The 21,887-nt window shown below is 41.6% G+C and overlaps 1 protein-coding gene across 4 annotated transcripts in view; it reads left to right on the top strand.

The window, feature by feature from the left end:
* Nucleotides 1-21,887, top strand: part of PRKG1 (protein kinase cGMP-dependent 1) — a 1,352,400-nt gene that overhangs the window by 1,257,190 nt on the left and 73,323 nt on the right. For all 4 annotated transcript variants that reach the window (XM_089683127.1, XM_089683128.1, XM_089683125.1 and 1 more), the window contains exons 8-9: nt 6,983-7,048; nt 21,456-21,530. In XM_089683127.1, coding sequence (XP_089539253.1) covers nt 6,983-7,048; nt 21,456-21,530 — 141 coding nt within the window. The remainder of the gene's footprint in view (nt 1-6,982; nt 7,049-21,455; nt 21,531-21,887) is intronic.

Here is a 21,887-nt window from a genome sequence, read left to right as displayed (position 1 = left end):
AGCAGCCCCAATCCTCCACTTTTTTGGGTCTCCCGCCAGTGCTCCTGGCCCCTCCCTCCAGTTGAGTGCCCCCAGAGCAAGCAGCTTGCTATGGGGGCACCCAAGTAGGCTTGCTCCTGAGCTGCTTCTCCGCATGCTCTGCTGCAGCTCAATCCTGCCCCCTCTCTGTCCTCATTGGCTCACTAGCTGTAATCAACAGCAGCAGACAATGCCTCCAATTCTGTCTCAGCCAGTGGGGAGGGAGAGTCCCTGCAGAGTCAAGGCTCTTGTGCACATTGCTGGATCTCGATGGGGCTCAGGAAAGTATTAGGGGGGGCTGCTGCACAGAAGGTTATTTACCTTCGTGCATAAAATGCATGAAGGTAAAAAACCTTGAACTTTACAACCACTTTTATAACTACTTTAAGGGAACTGCCAGGAAATTAAAGTAGGCTGTGACTTGCTGCCCATAGAGGTCCAATATTTTCTGCTAAACTGGCATTCTAATAAGAGCTTTCTTCATAGAACCTAACCGCTGTAAGAGGGCAATACTCATTCTTGAGAAAGAGAGTGATTTGAGGACTAGAAACATAGTAATGTTTTTGTGAAGGTTTTAATTTCTATAAGACCAATTTTGTACATGACAGAGCATCGTGGCCCTGCCTCCTGCCTCCACATTGCAGAATTTGATTGACAGCAGCTATCAATTTGCCCAGTAAGAAGAGAGAGCAGAGTGAGTCACTGCTCTTATGCACATTGTTGGTTCAAAATCAGGCTCATTTAAGTACAGTACAAGGGAGGGGAGATAGTGGCAACATCTGGCACAGAAGGTTTTTTTTTATCTTAATGCATAGAATGTATGAAGGAAAAAACCTTCAGCCTTTAGAACCAGTTGAACATTATGTTATATAGCTCTCAGTCTTATGAAGAAAAAAAAGTAACTTGCTAGCTTTTGCTAGCGGTGTAAAATTGAGCACCAGTGTATACTCTTAAAGTGGAACTAAACTCTCTCAATCAATATTAACTATTTTAATTCTTACGCTGCTAGCATTAGTAAATAGATAGGAGGGTATGTTATATACACTTTGTTTTAAACTTTTTGTTTTCCAATTTCTTAACTTGCTTCCTTGGTTTCTGGCCTAGGCTAAAATGATGTAATACATTCAGGGGCGGACTGACCATTTGGGAACTTGGGCACTGCCTGAGGGCCCAGGGTCAGTAGGGGGCCCCATGAGATGCCCCTGGTACCTTTCATAGGCTTTTTTGGGTGTGATTTGAGTGTGGGTGAGGACACAGGGGCCCCATGATTCCCCTATTGCCCGAGGGCCCCATGAGTTGTCAGTCCGCCCCTGGATACATCCCAGAGTTTTGCAGGAAGCATGTCCTTCTGCCTTTCTGAGCTAAAAGCAGATGGATTGTAGAGAGTAAATGCTACAAGAATAATTTCCCTTACTCAAGATGGGCGCAATTAGAAATGTTGGGGGGGGGGTGTTAAAGTGATTTTTCAACAAAATAAAGCATGGAGATATGGATGGATCAGTGAATTTGCTTTAGATATTAAAAATAAATACAATAGCATTTTCATATCGTGGTGCTCAGATGTAGTTTAGTTCCACTTTAGAACAGATCTTTTCTTTACTGATGTTTACTGCCAAATATGAACTTTCCAGCTGATACGCGACTATACGTATATGATCAATGAAAAAACCCTCTACAGTTGTTATGGGTTATTTTATTACACATTATATGACATGTTTTGTCAGTCCTAATGTCATTAAAAGCCTTATGAGTTACAATCCAGGCTGAAAAAAATGTGTTTTTTTTCCATATTCAATTCTAATTAAAACTAGAGATTCTGTTCAATCTAAACTAATGTTTTATTAGTCTAAGCATATATACAGTATCTCACAGAAGCGAGTACACTCCTCACATTTTTGTAAATATTTTATTATTTGTTCAGTGTTGTCACATGAAAAGATATGACACTTTGCTACAATGTAAAGTAGTGAGTGTACAGCTTGTATAACAGTGTACATTTGCTGTCCCCTCAAAATAACTCAACAGTCATTAATGTCTAAACCGCTGGCAACAAAAGTGAGTACACCCCTAAGTGAAAATGTCCAAATTCGGCCCAAAGTGTCAACATTTTGTGTGGCCATCATTATTTTCCATCACTGCCTTAACCCTCTTGAGCATGGAGTTCACCAGAGCTTCACAGGTTGCCACTGGAGTCTTCTTCCACTCCTCCGTGATGATATCATGGAGCTGGTGGATTTTAAAGACCTTGCGCTCCTCCACCTTCCGTTTGAGGAAGCCGCACAGATGCTCAATAGGGTTTAGGTCTGGAAACATGTTTGGCCAGTCCATCACCTTTACCCTCAGCTTCTTTAGCAAGGCAGTGGCCGTCTTGGAGGTGTGTTTGGGGTCGTTATCATGTTGGAGTACTGCCCTGCGGCCCAGTCTCCGAAGGGAGGGGATCATGCTCTGCTTCAGTCACAGTACATGTTGGCATTCATGGTTCCCTCAATGAACTGTAGCTCCCCAGTGCCGGCAGCTCTCATGCAGCCCCAGACCATGACACTCCCACCCCATACTTGACTGTAGGCGAGACACACTTATCTTTGTACTCCTCACCTGGTTGTCACCACACACGCTTGACACAATCTGAACCAAATCAGTTTATCTTGGTCTCATCAGACCACAGGACATGGTTCCAGTAATCCATGTCCTTAGGCTGCTTGTCTTCACCAAACTGTTTGTGGGCTTTCTTGTGCATCATCTTTAGAAGAGGCTTCCTTCTGGGATGACAGCCATGCAGACCAATTTGATGCAGTGTGCAGAGTATGGTCTGAGCACTGACAGGCTGACCCCCCCACCCCTTCAACCTCTGTAGCAATGGTGGCAGCACCCATATGTCTATTTCCCAAAGACAACCTCTGGATATGACGCTGAGCATGGGCACTCAACGTCTTTGGTCAACCAATGTGAGGCCTGTTCTGAGTTGAACCTGTCCTGTTAAACCACTGTATGGTCTTGGCCACCGTGGTGCAGCTCAGTTTCAGAGACTTGGCAATCTTCTTATAGCCCAAGCCATCTTTATGTAGAGCAACTAATCTTGTTTTCAGATCCTCAGAGAGTTCTTTGTCATGAGGTGCCATGTTGAACTTCCAATGACCAGAATGAGAGAGTGAGAGCGATAACACCAAATGTAACACACCTGCTCCCCATTCACACCTGAGACCTTGTAACACTAACGAGTCACATGACATCGGGGAGGGAAAATGGTTACTTGGGCACAATTTGGACATTTTCACTTAGGGGTGTACACACTTTTGTTCCCAGCGGTTTAGACAGTAATGGCTGTGTGTCGAGTTATTTTAAGGGGACAGCAAATTTACGAGCTGTACACTCACTACTATATATTGTAGCAAAGTGTCATTTCTTCAGTGTTGTCACATGAAAAGATTTTTTTTTTTTATATTTTTCTCCCCACACCACAACACATGCAAAGCCATTCAAATGTTCCATAGACACAATAACCTTCAGAAATATTCAGCGAAATTGTTGGTACGAAATAATATTGCATCCCAGAAAGACCAAAAAAGCAAGAAGATATGAAAATTGATAGTGACAAAAATTTTAAAGAACCTTCAGCTATCTGAAGAAATGCTAGTTCAGAATGTTGATCAAAATATCTACCTATGTAAACCTTTGCTAAAAAAATACTTTATGATCTACTTATCCATGTGGCACTTTAGTTCTTCACCTATAAATGAGCTATTCTATATTACATAGAATAAAATGAGAGCTCATTATTTCTTTCCTATTTGCTGCTGGGCAAGCACAGTATTATCTGTCAAGCAATTTATGCAATTTCTTGCCATCTGTAAAAAAATATACAAAAGAAATCAAATAACGCATTTATGTGCTGGTGAAATCTATTGCCTTGTTTTCATAGAGCTGCAAATTGCCTTCCACATTATAGCGGCAAATGGATACTCCTATTCCATATAATCTTTGTTGAGTGTGACACTTGTCAAAGTAAGATAATGTGTACAGACCTGTGCATGGGCCAATGCTATCGTGTATACTTCAAGTTCCAACCACACCATTAGCCAGCTTTATGATCATTATGGAATTATACTCTGTGTTATTATCATTCTCATATTTTCAATGATCAGATGTTCACAGTTAAAAAAAGAAAAAAAAAGTGATGTGTTCAAATCAATAGGTGTTATAGATGAATAAAGCAATCTTTTCACCCAGCCCATGTCATAGATTATAGGTTTGATGTGCTACGTGTGCGTGTAGCATGCAATCAACTTTAAATTGCAAAGAACCTTTTAGTGCAGCTATACAAGGGCAGTACTTTGCTTTTTTCCACCAACTTAGAAAAGATAACAGTTAATATACTGTATCATACTATAAGCTATGTGTTCCAAGAGATTTTCCCATAGAAGTATTTACTACATATTGAAACATCTCAATATGCAAAAAGTGTCACTTCTGACTGACTACTGTGTGGGTTTAAGTTTGTAATTTGTGCTAACACTGCTTGCAAATTTTGAGTCACAGAGCCACCCTTAAAAGCAATGGTATTGGAATTCTGTAAATGAAAAATGTAACAAAAACAATACAGTTTTTAAAGTTGTAAACGGAAAAACATAAAAAAAACTACAAAAAAACTCATACTTACCTGCTACGTGTAATTGATTTGCATCCTCCTTTTCTCGGGTCCTCCACCAGGCTCCTTACACTTCCCCCCTGATGAGTGCCCCCAGAGCAAGCTGCTTGCTCTGGGGGCACTTGTGCGTGCCCACCCCCCAAGCTGCCTCTGTGTGTCAATGACTCCTGCTGCTGTGTCCCAGCCAATGAGATGGGAGAGCATCTTTTATTGTAGCACTGGATCGATGTGCACCCAGGTGAGTATTAGGGGGGCTAAGGGGGGAGCTGCACACTAAAGGTTTTTTACCTTCATGCATGGAGGAGTACTTGTTACTGTCCATGCTATTACAAGGGATGTTATTTTTTAGAGTTATTTTTTAGCAAAAAAAAATGCAGATGATTTTAAGAGAAATGTCAGAACTGGCCTGGTTTTAGGTGAAGTAGGGCCAAGCTTTTGACCCTACTTATCCCATGGATTGTAGAAGTGCACTTAGTTCTGCAGTCCTGTAGCTCACTGTTGACTGATGTTACTCAGCCAGTCCAGGCTATGAAAAGAACACAGCTTTAATGTTGGGATTCACCCAGATCCCTGAGCGGCAACTTACTCAGCCTCTCAGCATAGCATTCAGAGTCTGAGCCAACCGCTCTCACCTCCTCCACACCCCGATGCTCCAGCGAGAGCTGGAGAGACAGTGACTGACAATCACAGCTCTTTATTTAGTGAAGACCAAGAACTGAGTGATCAGTGGTCTCTAATCTTGCAGGCAACATGGGACAGAGGCAGCATTGCACCAATGCTGCATCCAACCAGGTGAGTATGACTTTTTTTTCCACAAACGTATTTCTAAAGTTGGCAAAAGTTAGAACCTTTGTCAGCATTTTATTGCTGTTTGTCACTCGGTTGCAGGTTTTTAATCAGTTCCTGACTGGTAAAAGGTTGTCCCCAGTACAGAAAGTGAGGGTAAATCTCTCTAAAAGAGGCCCAAATAGCAGTAAAACCTCAGAGGAATTCTAATTCTTCTCTATTCTAACCAAATCTAACAAAGATGCACTTGGATTAAAAAAACTATACATATCTTTGTGTATGCCTTTGTACAAAGATAATAGATTTATTTACTGGCAGTTTTTACATTTATATAAAGAAGATTTTGTTAATTATATTGGTAACTTTTACTTTATTAGCACTTAGTTGCATTTTTGTAATACACTCAAAAAGTATATTTTGTTCTCCCAAGACCATGCATGTTCATTGAAACAAGATTGCATCCTTTGTCTGTGGTAATGCCCAGTAATATGAACACTGCAGCATTACTATAGGTTCATACCTATTACTGTTCTACCACCGTTAACAGTGCTCTGTGTGAAATGTGATAGAAAATATATTTACTTAAACCAACCTCAGGAGGACAACATAGAGAGCTTTGAATGGCTTCCAGTAGAACATTACTTTCCTGTTATTCCTTGTAGTGTATAAAGTGTATCTGAAGAACAGAGGTATATCGCTCAGGCAAACAATCCAGATCAATCCACAACAGGTGCAGGCTCTGGCTCGTCACCACACACGATGCAATAGGAAGAAGGGTCAGCCGCACACCGGAGGATAGATGAATATAGTGTGTATTTATTAATCCACAGGACACACAGAAAACCAGGACATGAATACAGGACCTGTTAACGCATTTCATATACTTAATCATGACCAAATTACCATGATTAAGCACGGGATCATGTGAAACGCGTTAACAGGTCTTGTCTTCTTGTCCTGGTGTTTTGTGTGTCCTATGGATCAATAAATATACACTATATTCATCAATCCTCCGGTGTGCGACTGACCCTTCTTCCTGTATCTATAGAAATTTTTTTCTAGTTTTAAATGAAGTAGGATGGGATTAGACCCCTTGTCAGATTTCACCGATATCTGGGTCTCCGTTAGAAAGGTTTCTCCTCACTTCCTGTTCTGGTGACATAGTTTTATCAGACAGAAAGTGTGGAAAACTCTCCAACAGCAACACAGACAAAATCATTCTTTTCTTTTAGTTAAGTATGGGCTAGACCCCTTGCCAGATTTTTATCATTGTCTTTTACCCTGTTGCAGGTTTTGCCTCACTTCCTGTCTGTTAAAAAAGGTGTCACCAGGACAGAAAGTGAGGGGAATCTCTCCAACGGAACCCAGGATGGAAGTAAAAGTTGACCAGGGTTCCAAACCGTTAACACTCCATTCCAAACTAGAAAAAAAGTTTTGGATATAGATGAGCTTTAAGTAATCCCACAAAAAAAAATATGTGTGTGTGTATAAAAAAGAAAAAACAAAAACTTAAAATGTTGTTTTCTTTTGCAGAGAGGATGTCCGAACAGCAAATGTGATTGCTGCTGAGGCTGTGACTTGTCTTGTTATCGACAGAGAGTAAGTACTATTTCACTATACTATATACACCAGTGTTTCTCAACTGAGGTGCCATAAGGAGTCCCTAGGGGTGCTGCGGCAACAGCCCAATCTGAACGATCCGGTTAACTCCTGTGTACAGAGGAGGCAGAGAACTCAGCCTGCACCACTCCGGCTCTCTGCTCCTCTCTATACTCTTGCCAGCAAAACAGAAAGCTGAGCTGACCGCCCAACCGCGTCCTACCAACCGATGATGTTATCAGTTGCTAAGGACTTGCCAGCAAGAGTACAGAGAGGAGCAGAGAGAGGGGGAGATGTGAGCTGAGCCCTCTGACTCCTCTGTACACAGGATTTAACAGAGGATTGCTCAGATCCAAATGTACAGACAGGTGAGGAGTTGGGGGATAGAGAGCACAACCCACACCTCCTCCCGGCTCTCCCCCCTCTTTGCTGCTGTCATTATTGCAGGGACAGAATTTGTACTAGCAAAAGGGAGGATTTGAGGGAAGGGGTGTTGGTCTAGGTGTGGGATTTAGGAGCAGGTGAGGGGGTCATGCTAGGAGGGGGCTTCTGGGGGGTTTGTGCGGGAAGGGTGATTTGGGTAGGGGTTGTGCTAAGAGAGGGGTTTGGGGGGGTTGTGCTTGGGGGGTTGCCCTAGGACAATGGATTTGGAGAGAAGGGAGATTTTACAGACTACAGACCACTGAACTCTGCCTCACAGAGTACATTATAGGGCTTGTTCTCACCAAGTGCAGTACAGGTGTGAAATGACATGTTTTTCCATACCACACAAAAATAAGCTGCCTTTTGCAGATGCTCATGGGTGCTATTAATTCTTAATGACATCTCCACGCATCTAGAAAATGCGCATATGTATGTGCCTGCTAAAACGCACAGTATCATAGTACCATGTGTTTTGGTGTTGTGCAATTTTAAAAATCGTGCTGGCATCCTTTTGTGTGTTTCACACACATTTAAAAAAAAATGCAATGTGTGGGAATGCGCAGAAAAGCGTGTACTGTCAGATGCACCTCCTGATGTGAAAGAACTCTCAAACACACTGGTGTGCCTCGGAATTGTGTGCGATTCTAAAGGATGCCTTGACTGAAATAAGGTTGAAAAACACCGATGTACACAGTTCTTTATTTTGAAAATGGCAACTGAGTGACAAAGTTGTTTCTTACCATGATAGGTAATGAAACTAGGTGACATTAAAGTTGTAACACTAATGCTTTGAGGGCAGCAAAAATGAGTGAGATGTGTAAATATGACCAACCTGTACAGAGACTGGAAACTCTGGAATTTTACATGTGCCCACATAACAAATTAAGATTATGATAAAATAACTGTTTTTGATACATTAAAATATAGATTAAAATAGTATCCATAAAAGTTCCATATGTAATGTATAATACACATGATATAAAATCCGGTGGATTGATGCGTTTCGCATACAAGCTACTTCTTCAGGATCCACTTGCTTGTATAATTAAAAGGATATGGCTAATGACAAAAGGTACACAGTAAACAATATATACAATACAATATAACAATTCGCACAAAAATAAATATACAGGTGAAACTTGAAAAAAAAATTTTTACATTTGCAAGAACATGCTCTAGATTGGGTCATGTATAAGTCACTAAGTGACAGCATCATTGTAGGAGAAATGTACTTACAAATCCTAAAAGTATCAGCCGTAACACACTGGCAATTGCAGTGTGATTGCAAGGGAGAAGCAATTCTGCAGGATGTGTAGAACCCCAGACTGTTCCCGATTTTCAAAGAACATCTTTTCAATGCACATCTATACTAGCTTTCCAAAAGTGCCAACAGGACCTTGGACTATGTCTGGGCAATGTGCGTTGGTCAGCATATAGGGACTGGGCACATGTGATGGAGTGACACACATAAGCAAAACTGGAAGACAGTTGTCACCCTATAACATCAAGTGCCTGCACAAGAACCTTAATGCCTGGATTTAATGAGAGCTGCATATTTAAGCAAATTGGAGACAGGTATTGAAATTACATTTACATATATAAGGTCTTAATGAGCTGAGATCTAATTTAACCCTTCAATTCCCCATTCTAATGTTTTGGATGCTAAACAAGTGCAAGGTAGTTACAGGTAAGTCATTTACTATGAAAGTGGACACCCCCAACATTTAAACACAGGGCACCCTCCCCATAATTAAATGTATTCAATATCCAAAACAATTCATTATGTCAAAAAGGGGAGGGAGAAAAGAACAAAAGGAAAACAATGGAATAATGGATTGTTTTGTTATTGATGCACAGGTGAAACTCGAAAAATTAGAATACCGTGCAAAAGTTCATTTATTTCAGTAATGCAACTTAAACGGTGAAACTAATATATGAGATAGACACATTACATGCAAAGCAAGTTAGTTCAAGCCGTGATTTGTCATAACTGTGATGATTATGGCTTACAGCTCATGAAAACCCCAAATCCACAATCTCAGAAACTTAGAATATTACATGCAATCAATAAAACAAGGATTGTACATAGAACAATATCGGACCTCTGAAAAGTATAAGCATGCATATGTACTCAGTACTTGGTTTGGGCCGCTTTTGCAGCAATTACTGCCTCAATGCGGTGTGGCACGGAAGCTATCAGCCTGTAGCACTGCTAAGGTGTTATGGAAGACCAGGATGCTTCAATAGCGGCCTTCAGCTCTTCTGCATTGTTCGGTCTCATGTCTCTCATCTTTCTCTTGGCAATGCCCCATAGATTCTCTATGGGGTTCAGATCAGGCGACTTTGCTGGCCAATCAAGCACAGTAATCCCACGGTCATTGAACCAGGTTTTGGTGCTTTTGGCAGTGTGGACAGGTGCCAAGTCCTGCTGGAAAATGAAGTCAGCATCCCCAAAAAGCTTGTCTGTGGAAGGAAGCATGAAGTGCTCCAAAATCTCCTGGAAGGCGGCTGTGTTAACCCTTGACTTAATGAAGCACAGTGGACCAACACCAGCAGTTGACATGGCTCCCCAAATCAACACATACTGTGGAAACTTCACACTGGACTTCAAGCATCTTGCAGTGTGTGCCTCTACATTCTTCTGCAAAAGTTGCTCTCATCAGAAAAGAGGATTTTGGACCACTGAGCAACAGACCAGGTCTGTTTTTCTTTAGCCCAGGTAAGACGCTTCTGACATTGTTTGTTGTTCAGGAGCGGCTTGACAAGAGGAATACGACATTTGAAGCCCATGTCCAGGATCCGTCTGTGTGTGGTGGCTCTTGATGCGCTGACTTCAGCCTCAGTCCATTCCTTGTGACAGTCCCCAACACTTTTGAATGGCCTTTTCCTGACAATCCTCTCCAGGCTGTGGTCATCCCTGCTGCTTGTGCACCTTTTTCTTCCACACTTTTCCCTTCCACATAACTTTCTATTAATGTGCTTTGATACAGCACTTTGGGAACATCCAACTTCTTTTGCAATTACCTTTTGAGGCTTTCCCTCCTTATGGAGGGTGTCAATGATGGTTTTCTGCACAACTGTCAGGTCAGCAGTCCTTCCCATGATTGTGATTCCTACTGAACCAGACTGAGAGACCATTTAAAGGCTCAGGAACCCTTTGCAGGTGTTACGGTTTAATTAGCTGATTAGAGTGGGGCACTTTGAGCCGAGAATATTGCACCTTTTCACAATATTCTAATTTTCTGAGATTGTGGATTTGGGGTTTTCATGAGCTGTAAGCCATAATCATCACAATTATGACAAATCACAGCTTGAACTATCTTGCTTTGCATGTAATGAGTCTCTCTCATATATTAGTTTCATCTTTTAAGTTGCATTACTGAAATAAATTAACTTTTGCACGATATTCTAATTTTTCAAGTTTCACCTGTACATCAATAACAAAACAATCCATTATTCCATTGTTTTCCTTTTATTCTTTTCTCCCTCCCCTTTTTGACATAATGAATTGTTTTGGATATTGAATACATTTAATTATGGGGAGGGTGCCCTGTGTTTAAATGTTGGGAGTGTCCACTTTCATAGTAAATGACTTACCTGTAGCTACCTTGCACTTGTTTAGCATCCAAAACATTAGAATGGGGAATTGAAGGGTTAAATTAGATCTCAGCTCATTAAGACCTTATATATGTAAATGTAATTTCAATACCTGTCTCCAATTTGCTTAAATATACAGCTCTCATTAAATCCAGGTATTAAGGTTCTTGTGCAGGCACTTGATGTTATAGGGTGACAGCTGTCTTCCAGTTTTGCTTATGTGTGTCGCTCCATCACGTGTGCCCAGTCCCTATATGATGACATACCAACGCACATTGCCCAGACATAGTCCAAGGTCCTGTTGGCACTTTTGGAAAGCTAGTATAGATGTGCATTGAAAAGATGTTCTTTGAAAATCGGGCACAGTCTGGGGTTCTACACATCCTGCAGAATTGCTTCTCCCTTGCACTCACACTGCAATTGCCAGTGTGTTACGGCTGATACTTTTAGGATTTGTAAGTACATTTCTCCTACAATGATGCTGTCACTTAGTGACTTATACATGACTCAATCTAGAGCATGTTCTTGCAAATGTAAAAAAAAAGAATCAAACTGAGACAATATAGACTAATGTTTCTTTACCCATTTAGTAAACTTATTACTCAGTATAAAGTGATATTAAAGTCAACATGTTTTCTAAATAAAAACTTTTTCAAATGAAAAAATTGTTTTACTTACCCACTCAATATTTCACAGAGCAGAGCCCTCACTTCTTCTTTGGTGGTTCCCCACCAGAGCTGTCCACCCCCTCTTCCTGTGGCTGCCCTCATAGCAAGAGAAGAGAAGAAGTGCCTCTAAGTGCAGTATAGGTAACTTTAATGGATAACAAATGTAGAACAACTCACATATTGCATGATAAAAGCAAGCTCAAAAAGATGGGAGAACGGCTGCATCCATGCTGTGTCAGCCGTGTCTGCACTTGGAAGACCGTGGACGTAGGAAAGAGCCGGCCGGCTGTTTAGTCTTCTAAAAATGGTGTCTGGAACGCACATTGGAGTGCAACATCAGCGTGATGACGTATGTGGATTAGCATGCTTGGTGACGCGTTTCGGAGCATGTGCTAGACCTTTAAGGGCAGAAACGTGCTCCCTTGTCAAGCTTGTTATCCATTAAAGTAACCTATACTGCACTTAGAGGCGCTTCTTCTCTTCTCTATTCCTACTACTATATGAGGCTTGCCCTAGTGCTTTATGGACTTTTGTAGCCCTACATTGGGCTTTTGGACTCTTTCACAATCCTTAATAGCTGGGTGGTAGCACTTTGCGCTGATTGTTCTCACATTGAGTTTCTTGCTTGCCCTCATAGCAAGCCATGTTCCATGGTGGCACCCGTGTGGGCGCACTCCACAGCCAAGATTTGTGTGCCCATAGACACACAGCACTGCTTATCCAAATGTCCCCACTCCCTCCTCACAGGATTTGGTTGACAGAAGGAGTCAATGGCTCCCACTGCTTTCAGTGTCACCTGTGAGACCAGGAAGAGGGAGCAGGGGGACTCTAGCAGGGGACAGTGTTGGATCAGAAGAGGAGCAAAGTGTTTAGGGAGGAGTGGGAAGAAAAAGTAGTGGATGTTTTTATACCTTAATTCTGGGCAGTGTTAATGTATTCAATAAACAAGCTCATTTCGGAAAACTGTAAGAAAACTAGTGAATCCTGTCAGATCTGTTAATACCTGTGAAATAATAAACTTAATTAGTTCCTGGTAATTGTTCCAGTTTAGTCAATTTTCTTTGGTACATTTCTGTAATTTATACCCACAGTAGCGCCTTTATTGATATCGGTGTCATACTGCAGTGTAGACTGTTTTCTACTCTTATTGCTATGTTCATTAGATTTTTTAATGTAATTTTATGAAATGGCTGTTGTGTTCTGTAGCTGTGGTTTTTGATAGTAAAATGTGTCATTTTGATTGAAATTCAAAATTCCCTATATAAGTCTGGCAATAAAATGATTGGAAATAAAAAGAAAATTGCTCCTTTATTATACAGTATGAAATACCTGTAAAACAGACTTGTTTCGATCAATAATTAGACATTGCCTCTTATGTGCTTACATTTTTATTGTTGCAACATTCACTTTCTCAAGGCTTTATATTGGCAGCTATCATCTTAGCAGGAGGCAAAACAATGCTTACTACAAATTATTCATCTCCTAAAACAACATTATTTTTCACTGAAATGGCAATTTGCATGTAATCATTTCTATTTTTCCTACGTTGTCACAAATGTGTTCGCCTAGTCATTCAACACTGAATAGTTCTTTCTTTGAAGTCATTTATCATTGTTCATTTTACCTTTATTAAAATGTGTAAGTGCCTTAGTACATGAACATTGCTTACAGATGTAAAGTACATTGTGCCCTATATTTCATAAAGTTCTGATAAACTGCCATCTATCTACAGTATAGTGGGGATCAGCAAAACGTCGACTGCACTCTACCCGTCAATCACCAGCTTGTGACTGGTAGATCAAGATTGGGTTGTAGTGACCATTGTCATAGGTCAGAAAGTTTTAGTTTCAAAATGTGACAGTTGTCACAAGGACAGCAATAGAAGTGCAATTTTCTGAACCAAGTCCAATTCCATGTGGTTACAGGTGGGACATATAGCATACAGTAGGACATATAGCATACATTAGGACATGTTTCTCTGCTCAGGAGTGACACAGCTATGTACAGCCAGCCTGTATGGCTTTCTTCAGTCAACCTGCCAATGATTCATACAGGCTGACTGTATGCAACTGTATGATCCACCTGTCTGTCCCGGGTAAGGAAATGCAACCGAATGTACACTGGACAGTTCTCTTGTGGTGGTGTGCAATAGACCTAAGAGAGGATTATTTCTCAATTCAAAGAGATTTCTTTGCTTCCAAGAAAGGACAATTCCCAATGGGACAGATAAAAAAAAATATATAGTAAAATTAATGTCTGGTCCAGGGGCGGACTGACCATTTGGAAACTCGGGCACTGCCCGAGGGCCGGGGGTCATTAGGGGGCCCCATGAGATTCCCTGGTACCCTTTTCAAAGGCTTTTTTGAGTTTGGGCAAGGACACAGGGGCCCCATGATCCCCTATTGCCCGGGGGGCCCCATGAGTTGTCAGTCCTCCCCTGGTCTGGTCATAAACAGTGATAAAAACCATTATAACAGTCAGTGGGAGATTCTGTACAGTGGCAGCTGGATGACAAATAATATTTAGTGACACAACTTAGTGTGATAGTCAGGGACAGATTATATATTGTGAAATTAGTGGCTGTAGTAGCCAGTGACAGATTATATACACCGCGTCATGAATTGATTTGGCATTATATATAGTGACTTGTGACATTAGTCAGTGAGAAGTGATATACAGTGATATATTCAAACTGGCAATCTTGGGGAAAAATAATCCGTATCAGTTTGTAACAGTTTATTGACAGTGACATTAATAGGATAGATTATATAGTGTGACAGTTGGTATGACAGATCATATATAGTGACATTAATGGGAATAGTAATTGGTGAAAGATAAACAGTGCCACTATGATTAGGTAAGGTTCATGGGGGTTGCTTTACTAAAACTGGAGAGTGTAAAATCTGGTGCAGCCCTGCACAGAAACCAACCAGCTTCCAGGTTTTACTTGTCAAAGCTAATCAAACAAGCTGAAGTTAGTAGCCGATTGGCTACCATGCACATCTGCACTCTCCAGTTTTAGTAAATCGACCCCACAGAGTTTAAGCCTGGTAAATGGTCAGTAATTCTTATGATTCAAGATATAACTGACTGTTTCTCTTTGCTCCCAATGGCCTAAAAAAGCAGCTGAGGAGTACAGGGATTGTGATTATGAACAAAGTTTGGTAAAACTTTGTTCAGTAAATGTTTTTATTTGCTACCTGGGCATATTATAGGTTCACTATAAAGAGCATTCAGAGACTGTTCTTCATGACTCCAGAATAGATCTAATTGTTAACATAGTTCCCTTTTTAATTTGATGAGATATATTTGAGGAAAAGACGTTAGTCTTTGTTAATGCAGCTTCCAAACACTTCAATGAAGAAGACTGTTTAGATAACCTTTCTTTAACAGAAATGAATGCAAGCCTATGGCTTATGTATGACCTCATTAGTTGCAGTATAGTGCACAGTACGTATGAGAAAACTTTTTATCATTTGATTCTACCAGTGCAGTCACACAAACTAAGATTTCCAACAAAGTGATAAATGACTTTGATGATATGAGGTTGTAAAGGCTGAAGTTTTTTTTACCTTCATGTATTCTATGCAGGAAGGTGAAAACCTTCTGTGTTGCTCCACAGGGACGTATTTACCACAAGGCAAACAAGGCAGTTGCCTAGTACAGCATTTTTTTAGGGGGGCTCTCTCCGCAGGGAAGGGGGTCTGGTGTTGGTCGGTGTCAGGCTCTCTCTCTGCCTGGGAGGGGCGTCCGATTTATGTGTTGCCTAGGTCAGCACAAAACCTAAATACATCACTGTTGCTCCCCCCAAAGCCCTCCCTAGTCCTTACCTGAGGCCCCTCTTGATCCAGCGATGTGCAATGGAGCCTCAGCTTTACCGGGTCTTTCTTTCCGTATTGTCTGAGACACAGTAGTGCAAGCCATTGGCTCCCACTACTGTCAATCTCAGCCAGTGAGCCAAGGGGGGCAGGGCCAAGCCACAGCTTTATGTGTCTTAAGGATCCACAGAGCTGGAGCTCAGGAGTGAGCATGCACCAGTGCCCCTATAGTGAGCAGCTTGTTCTGGGGGCACTGGTCAATGGGGAGAAGCCAGGAGCACCAACGGGGTACCCAAGAAGAGGAGGATTGGGGCTGATCTGTGCAAAGCCATTGCACAGAGCAGGTAAGCATGACATGTTTGTTATTTGAAAAAAAAAAAAGTTTCATAATACTTTAGCTGCTCCCTACTGTCCGCAATGTACTGCAGCCGAGCAGAAGCTACAGGCAAAGAGACGTCATGACAGTTCATGAATGAGTTAGGTTCATGAAAGCAAGCTTTGCATTGCAGGAGAAATGATCTTTATTTCTCCTGCAAAGCAAAGTGTAAAAAAATAAAATAAAAAATCCCTGATCACCCCCCAGAGTAGAAGAATGTTACTATGGTAACATTGAACTATTCTGATAAAAGTATTGAAAAAAAAACCCTTACATTTTGTAACACACTTTCCAATTGCTTACCCACATTTTGCGGGTGAGCAGCAGCTCTGGCCAAACCTACATAATCTTAGGTCGCTTCCTATTTCAGGGTGTGAATGTGTCTACACCCCCCGATGCCCACCTGGTCGGTCCAGGGAGAGAAGAGAGAACACCACACCAAGTAAAAGCACTACATTTTACATACACACGTTAGATTAGCACATTTAACCCTTTGATCGCCCCGTCACCCAGCCAGTGCCATTACCACAGTGTCAGTATATAGACTTTTTCACTGATCACTGTATTCCTGCCACTAGTGACATCAGATAGCGTCAGGGTCAGTTTGTGCCCCTCCCAGCCTATTGCAGTTTGTGCCCCTGCCTATTGCAGTCACAGGGGATATTTACATTCCCTGTGATAGCAATAAAAGTGATAAAAAAAATATGAAAGGGACAGTGTAAAAATAACCAAAAAAAAATCAAAATAACTAAAAAAAAAATAAAATAAAAGCACCCTCGCCCCTCCACGCAGGAGCGCACCTGCGTGTGCAAGCAATGACCCCCTGCCAGTATATAAGAAGCAGTTACACCATGCATGTGAGGTATCGTCACAAATCAGATCAAGGGCAGTAATTCTAGCACTAGACCTCCTGTGTAAATATAAATTGGTTACCTGTAAAGGCTTTTAAAGCATCGCCTATCGATATTAAAAATGTATGTACTTTGTTGCCATTGCACGGGTATGTGCAATTTTAAAGCATGTCACGATTGGTATCTATTAACTTGGTGTAACATCATCTTTTATATATTATCAAACAATTGGGCAATATATTTTGTTTTTGTGCATTAAAATTCTAAAAAGGGTATTTTTCCCAAAAGATTTGGGTTTGAAAAATCACTGTGCAAATACTGTGTGAAGTAAAACATTTCAACACCCACTGTTTTATTCTCTAGGGCCTCTTCTTTAAAAATATAATGTTTTGGGGGTTCAATGTACTTTTCTAGCAAAAAAAACAGTTTTTTCATGTGAAAAAAGTGTCAGAAAAGGCTTGATCTTCAAGAGTGGGTGATGTGTGGAATATGTTTCTAATGTTGGCCCTGAAATGCCAAGATAGTAGAAGCAAGCCCTCCAAATTACCCCTTTTTTGAAAGATATTTGCTAAGAGACATAGTGAGTATTTTGCAGATCTAATTTGTTTCTTTTCATTTTTGTCACAGCGTTTTGAAAAAAGAAAAAAAGAAATCTGTAAAATACTCACCATGTCTCTCATTAAGGGGGATAAATCCTCTAAAGGGCAAGTAGTTAAACTTTAAAATGCTATGTTAGACATGGATGAGGAAAAATGGAAGATTCAAAGTTTATTAAAAGAGTAAAGCCATGTACAGTATACTTTCAAATCTTTTGGCCCAATCTCATAATCCATTATTTTCTAAACAAGAATCTTTAAATTAAAACATACATCACCACAAACACAGAAATATACCATCTTGGAATACCCAGGCACACCTAATAGGCTTATACCAGCCCATGTAGCCTAGTCTCAAAGCACCTGGTGTGTGTGGTTGGGGGGGGGGGGATGTTACCTGCCTCATGAAATTCTACCCTGAAGAACCAGTAAAGGGGTCAAATAGTTTAGTACCGTATTTTCCGGCGTATAAGACGACTTTTCAACACAAGAAAAACTTCTGAAAAGTCGGGGGTCGTCTTATACGCCGGTATACGGCGAGCCGGTGTCAGGGCGGCACTTTTTCGAGGGGCGGGGCGGCGCGGCGCCACCCCCCCTCCTCCTTCAACGGACACTAAGTACAGGGGTGGGCAGACAACGATCCGGTCCAGGAAGCGTAGCTGCTCCTTCTTTCAGTTCGGCCGCTCGATGGTCGCGAGACCGCTCCTCACCGGTGATTGGGCGCCAGCACTGGAAAGGCACACAGGCGACCAATCACCGGCCAGGAGGCGGAGCCAAGCGGCCCCGCGAAAATCTGAAAGAAGGAGCAGCCGCTGCTCTCCCCCACTGACACTAACGATGGGGCACTATTCCTCCCCCACTGACACTAACGATGGGGCACTATTCCTCCTCCACTGACACTAACGATGGGGCACTATTCCTCCTCCTCTGACACTAACGAAGGGGCACTATTCCTCCGCCACACTGACACCAACGATGGGGCACTATTCCTCCTCCCCACTGACACAAACGATGGGGCACTATTCCTCCTCCCCACTGACACAAACGATGGGGCACTATTCCTCCTCCCCACTGACACAAACGATGGGGCACTATTCCTCCTCCCCACTGACACCAACGATGGGGCACTATTACTCCTCCCCACTGACACCTACGATGGGGCACAATTCCTGCCACTGATACCAACGATGGGGCACTATTCCTCCCACTGATACCAATGATGAGGCACTATTCCTTCCACTGATACCAATGATGAGGCACTATTCCTCCCACTGATACCAATGATGGGGCACAATTCCTGCCACTGATACCAATGATGGGGCACTATTCCTCCCACTGATACCAATGATGAGGCACTATTCCTTCCACTGATACCAATGATGGGGCACTATTCCTCCCACTGATACCAATGCTGGGGCACTATTCCTCCCACTGATACCAATGATGGGGCGCTATTCCTCCCACTGATACCAATGATGGGGTGCTATTCCTCCCACTGACACCAATGATGGGGTGCTATTCCTCCCACTGATACCAATGATGGAGCACTATTCCTCCCACTGACACTAATGATGGGGCACGATTCTTCCCATTGACACCAATGATGGGACACTATTCCTCCCACTGACTAATGATGGGGCACGATTCTTCCCACTGACACCAATGATGGGGCACTATTTCATCCACTGACACCAATGATGGGGCACTATTCCTCCCACTGACACAAATGATGGGACACTATTCCTCACACACTGACACTAATGATGGGGCACCATCATTGATGTCAGTGGGAGGAATAGTGCCCCATCATTAGTCAGTGGGAGGAATAGTGCCCCATCATTGGTGTCAGTGGATGAAATAGTGCCCCATCATTGGTGTCAGTGGGAGGAGTAGTGCCTCATCATTGGTATCAGTGGGAGGAACAGTGTCCCATCTCTGGAATACCATACTGAAATAGCATACCATATTGAAATCAAATTTGATGTTTTTTCATTTTTATTTGGTGTGCGTTGGAAGTGGGGTAGTCTTATACGGCGAGTATAGCTCAAACCCTATATTTTAACAGGAAAAGTAGGGGGTCGTCTTATACGCCGGAAAATACGGTATATAAAATACCTGCTGATCTACCAGGAATGACCCACTGACAATATAGTAAATACTCTTCCTCTCACATTCTCCTTTTTTTGTTCATTGGGAAAGTACAAAAGTACTTATTTAGCTCTAAAACATCACAGATATAACATCTGCGGAATTTGCGTCCCTTAAACTTTAGGTGAAGGAGGGTAGGGGCCTGGGTCATGTTGGGTTGCTGATGGAACTCAAATGTTTTTTCGCTTTAATTTTTGGCATGTTGCTGGCCCACTGCTCTTTACTTTAAAGTGGTTGTAACCCAGTGAAATGACTGGCCTTGAGTGATCCTCCTACATAAGGTGTACCTGTTTATCTGCCCCTTCATACATTCAAAGTGAAGAATTTTGAAAAGCAGGAAGTGGGGAACTGAAGTTACACTCAGTGAGGAGAGCTCTGAAAGCTGATTGGAGGGAAGCGCCACACATCCCCATTACACAGCACACAGGAACAGAGCTGAGGCTGTCAACCACAGGCTATGCCCTCCCCTGTCACCATTTTTCTGTAAGTGTCAGGAAAACTTGTCAAAAGTGACTCATGCAGATAGCAGAGGAATGAATCCGTGGACAGAAATGACACAGCTCTCTTAATTGAGACATTCATTCTTGAGGTTTACAGTCGCTTTAAAGCTTAGCAATCCAGACACAGAGGTGCACATACTGTAGATCATAACTGTATTTGAATGATTACCAGCCATACCTGATGTTGCCAGCAACTAAAAACTTAACATCTAAGCTCCTGAACCAGAGGACTGCAAATGGATGCACTTCCCCTGTAAGGGGGATTTTCATTTAATTGTTATCATTTTCATTGAAAGATGTAGTACTGTATATATATGATGAAAACTGGGGTTCATTTTGAGATTGCACATGTTATTGTCTTCTCCCCCTGCTATTACCCCCTCTCTGCTAGCAATGCAGGGAAGGATAACTACCTATCCTTTTTGGCCCAATCTCATAATCCATTATTATTATTGCACTATAATAAGGTGCAATAAAAGATTCCAACTAGCCATTGGTATCTCACTGTGCTGCATTGAGAGGTGGAGAACATCAAACCAACCGCCTGCACAGCCCAGTACTCCAGTGAGCATTGGAAGGGCAGAGAAGAGAGCCAATGATTGGCAGTAGGTCTCTACTCACTGAAAACTGAGAACTGAACAGTCATTGGTCAATTGCTCAGTTTTCGGTCATGGTAGCGGGGGACAACTGTAGGTGGGATTGCTGCTGCATTGAGAGGTGGAGAACATCATCTGCACTCCTCATCACAGTAGATAAGTTGTGTTAGTAATAACATGGCTTATTTTTTTTAACAAACCAACTTCTTAGTGTGTTCACACTGGCATGTTATGGTCTTATAAAGAAATGGGAAATGCACTTTTTTAGACTAAAACACATGTGGTTTGCCCTTCATGAAACACTTCACATTATTTGGACTTTCAGATCATTGAAACACACCACACCATGACATTTAGTCAAAAGGAATTTCTAAATGCAATATACGCTTAAATGAATACTACTGGGAAGCCATTGTCTGCAGTGACTTATCACATTTGCTGCCTTGTCTGCCTTGACAGAAAGTAACATTCATCAGACTTATGCTTTTGCTTTCCAAAGTAGTTATAGGAATTGGAAATGACTATACTATAAATGTATACTTAGAGTCCAGAGTGTGTGACTATAATGAAAAAAAAATGAGGATGTAAGCCATGCAACATCAATTGCTTCTTGGTTAAGTAACATGTTTACTGAATATCCTGCATAGAGACTAACATGCTGGAGACATGTCTAAACTAATTAGTGTAGCATGATAGTTTTGCAATCCTTCTACTGTCAGGTTGACATAGAACAGAATGAACATTAGATACCTAATAACGTATGTATATTGATTATTTTCTGTATTTTACCTTTAGCTGGTACTTATTGCTAACTGTACTTTGTATTTCTTGCAGTTCCTTCAAACACTTGATTGGGGGTTTAGATGATGTCTCCAACAAGGCATATGAAGACGCAGAGGCTAAAGCAAAGTAAGTAATATGATTTGATGACATGGTTTACTATGGGATTTAAAAGTACTTTAAAGTGAGTGATATGCAATAACCTGTTGAATCAAGCTGGTCAAAAATTTTCAATGATTTGACAACATTAAGCTGAAAACTGTCCTCTTACAAGTGCACAAAGTATCCAACAACATCACACACTCCAGACTCTAGTCTTTCTAACCAAGGTGTCTATTTTTTCCAAACACCCCACCATGTTATCCTACTTGTGCAGGCTTCATTATGAATGTTTTTATATTTCCCCACTTAATTAGCACTAAGTCAAGGATCTAAAAGGTCACCAAAATGACCTGTTAAAAGATCTGGCTAAAACAGCAATTTTGG

Source organism: Staurois parvus, unplaced genomic scaffold (assembly GCF_062004578.1).
Source record: "Staurois parvus isolate SC_StPar_1 unplaced genomic scaffold, SC_StPar_1.0 ptg000303l, whole genome shotgun sequence".
Taxonomy (NCBI): Eukaryota; Metazoa; Chordata; class Amphibia; order Anura; family Ranidae; genus Staurois; species Staurois parvus.
This window is presented reverse-complemented; position numbering and strand designations above follow the sequence as displayed.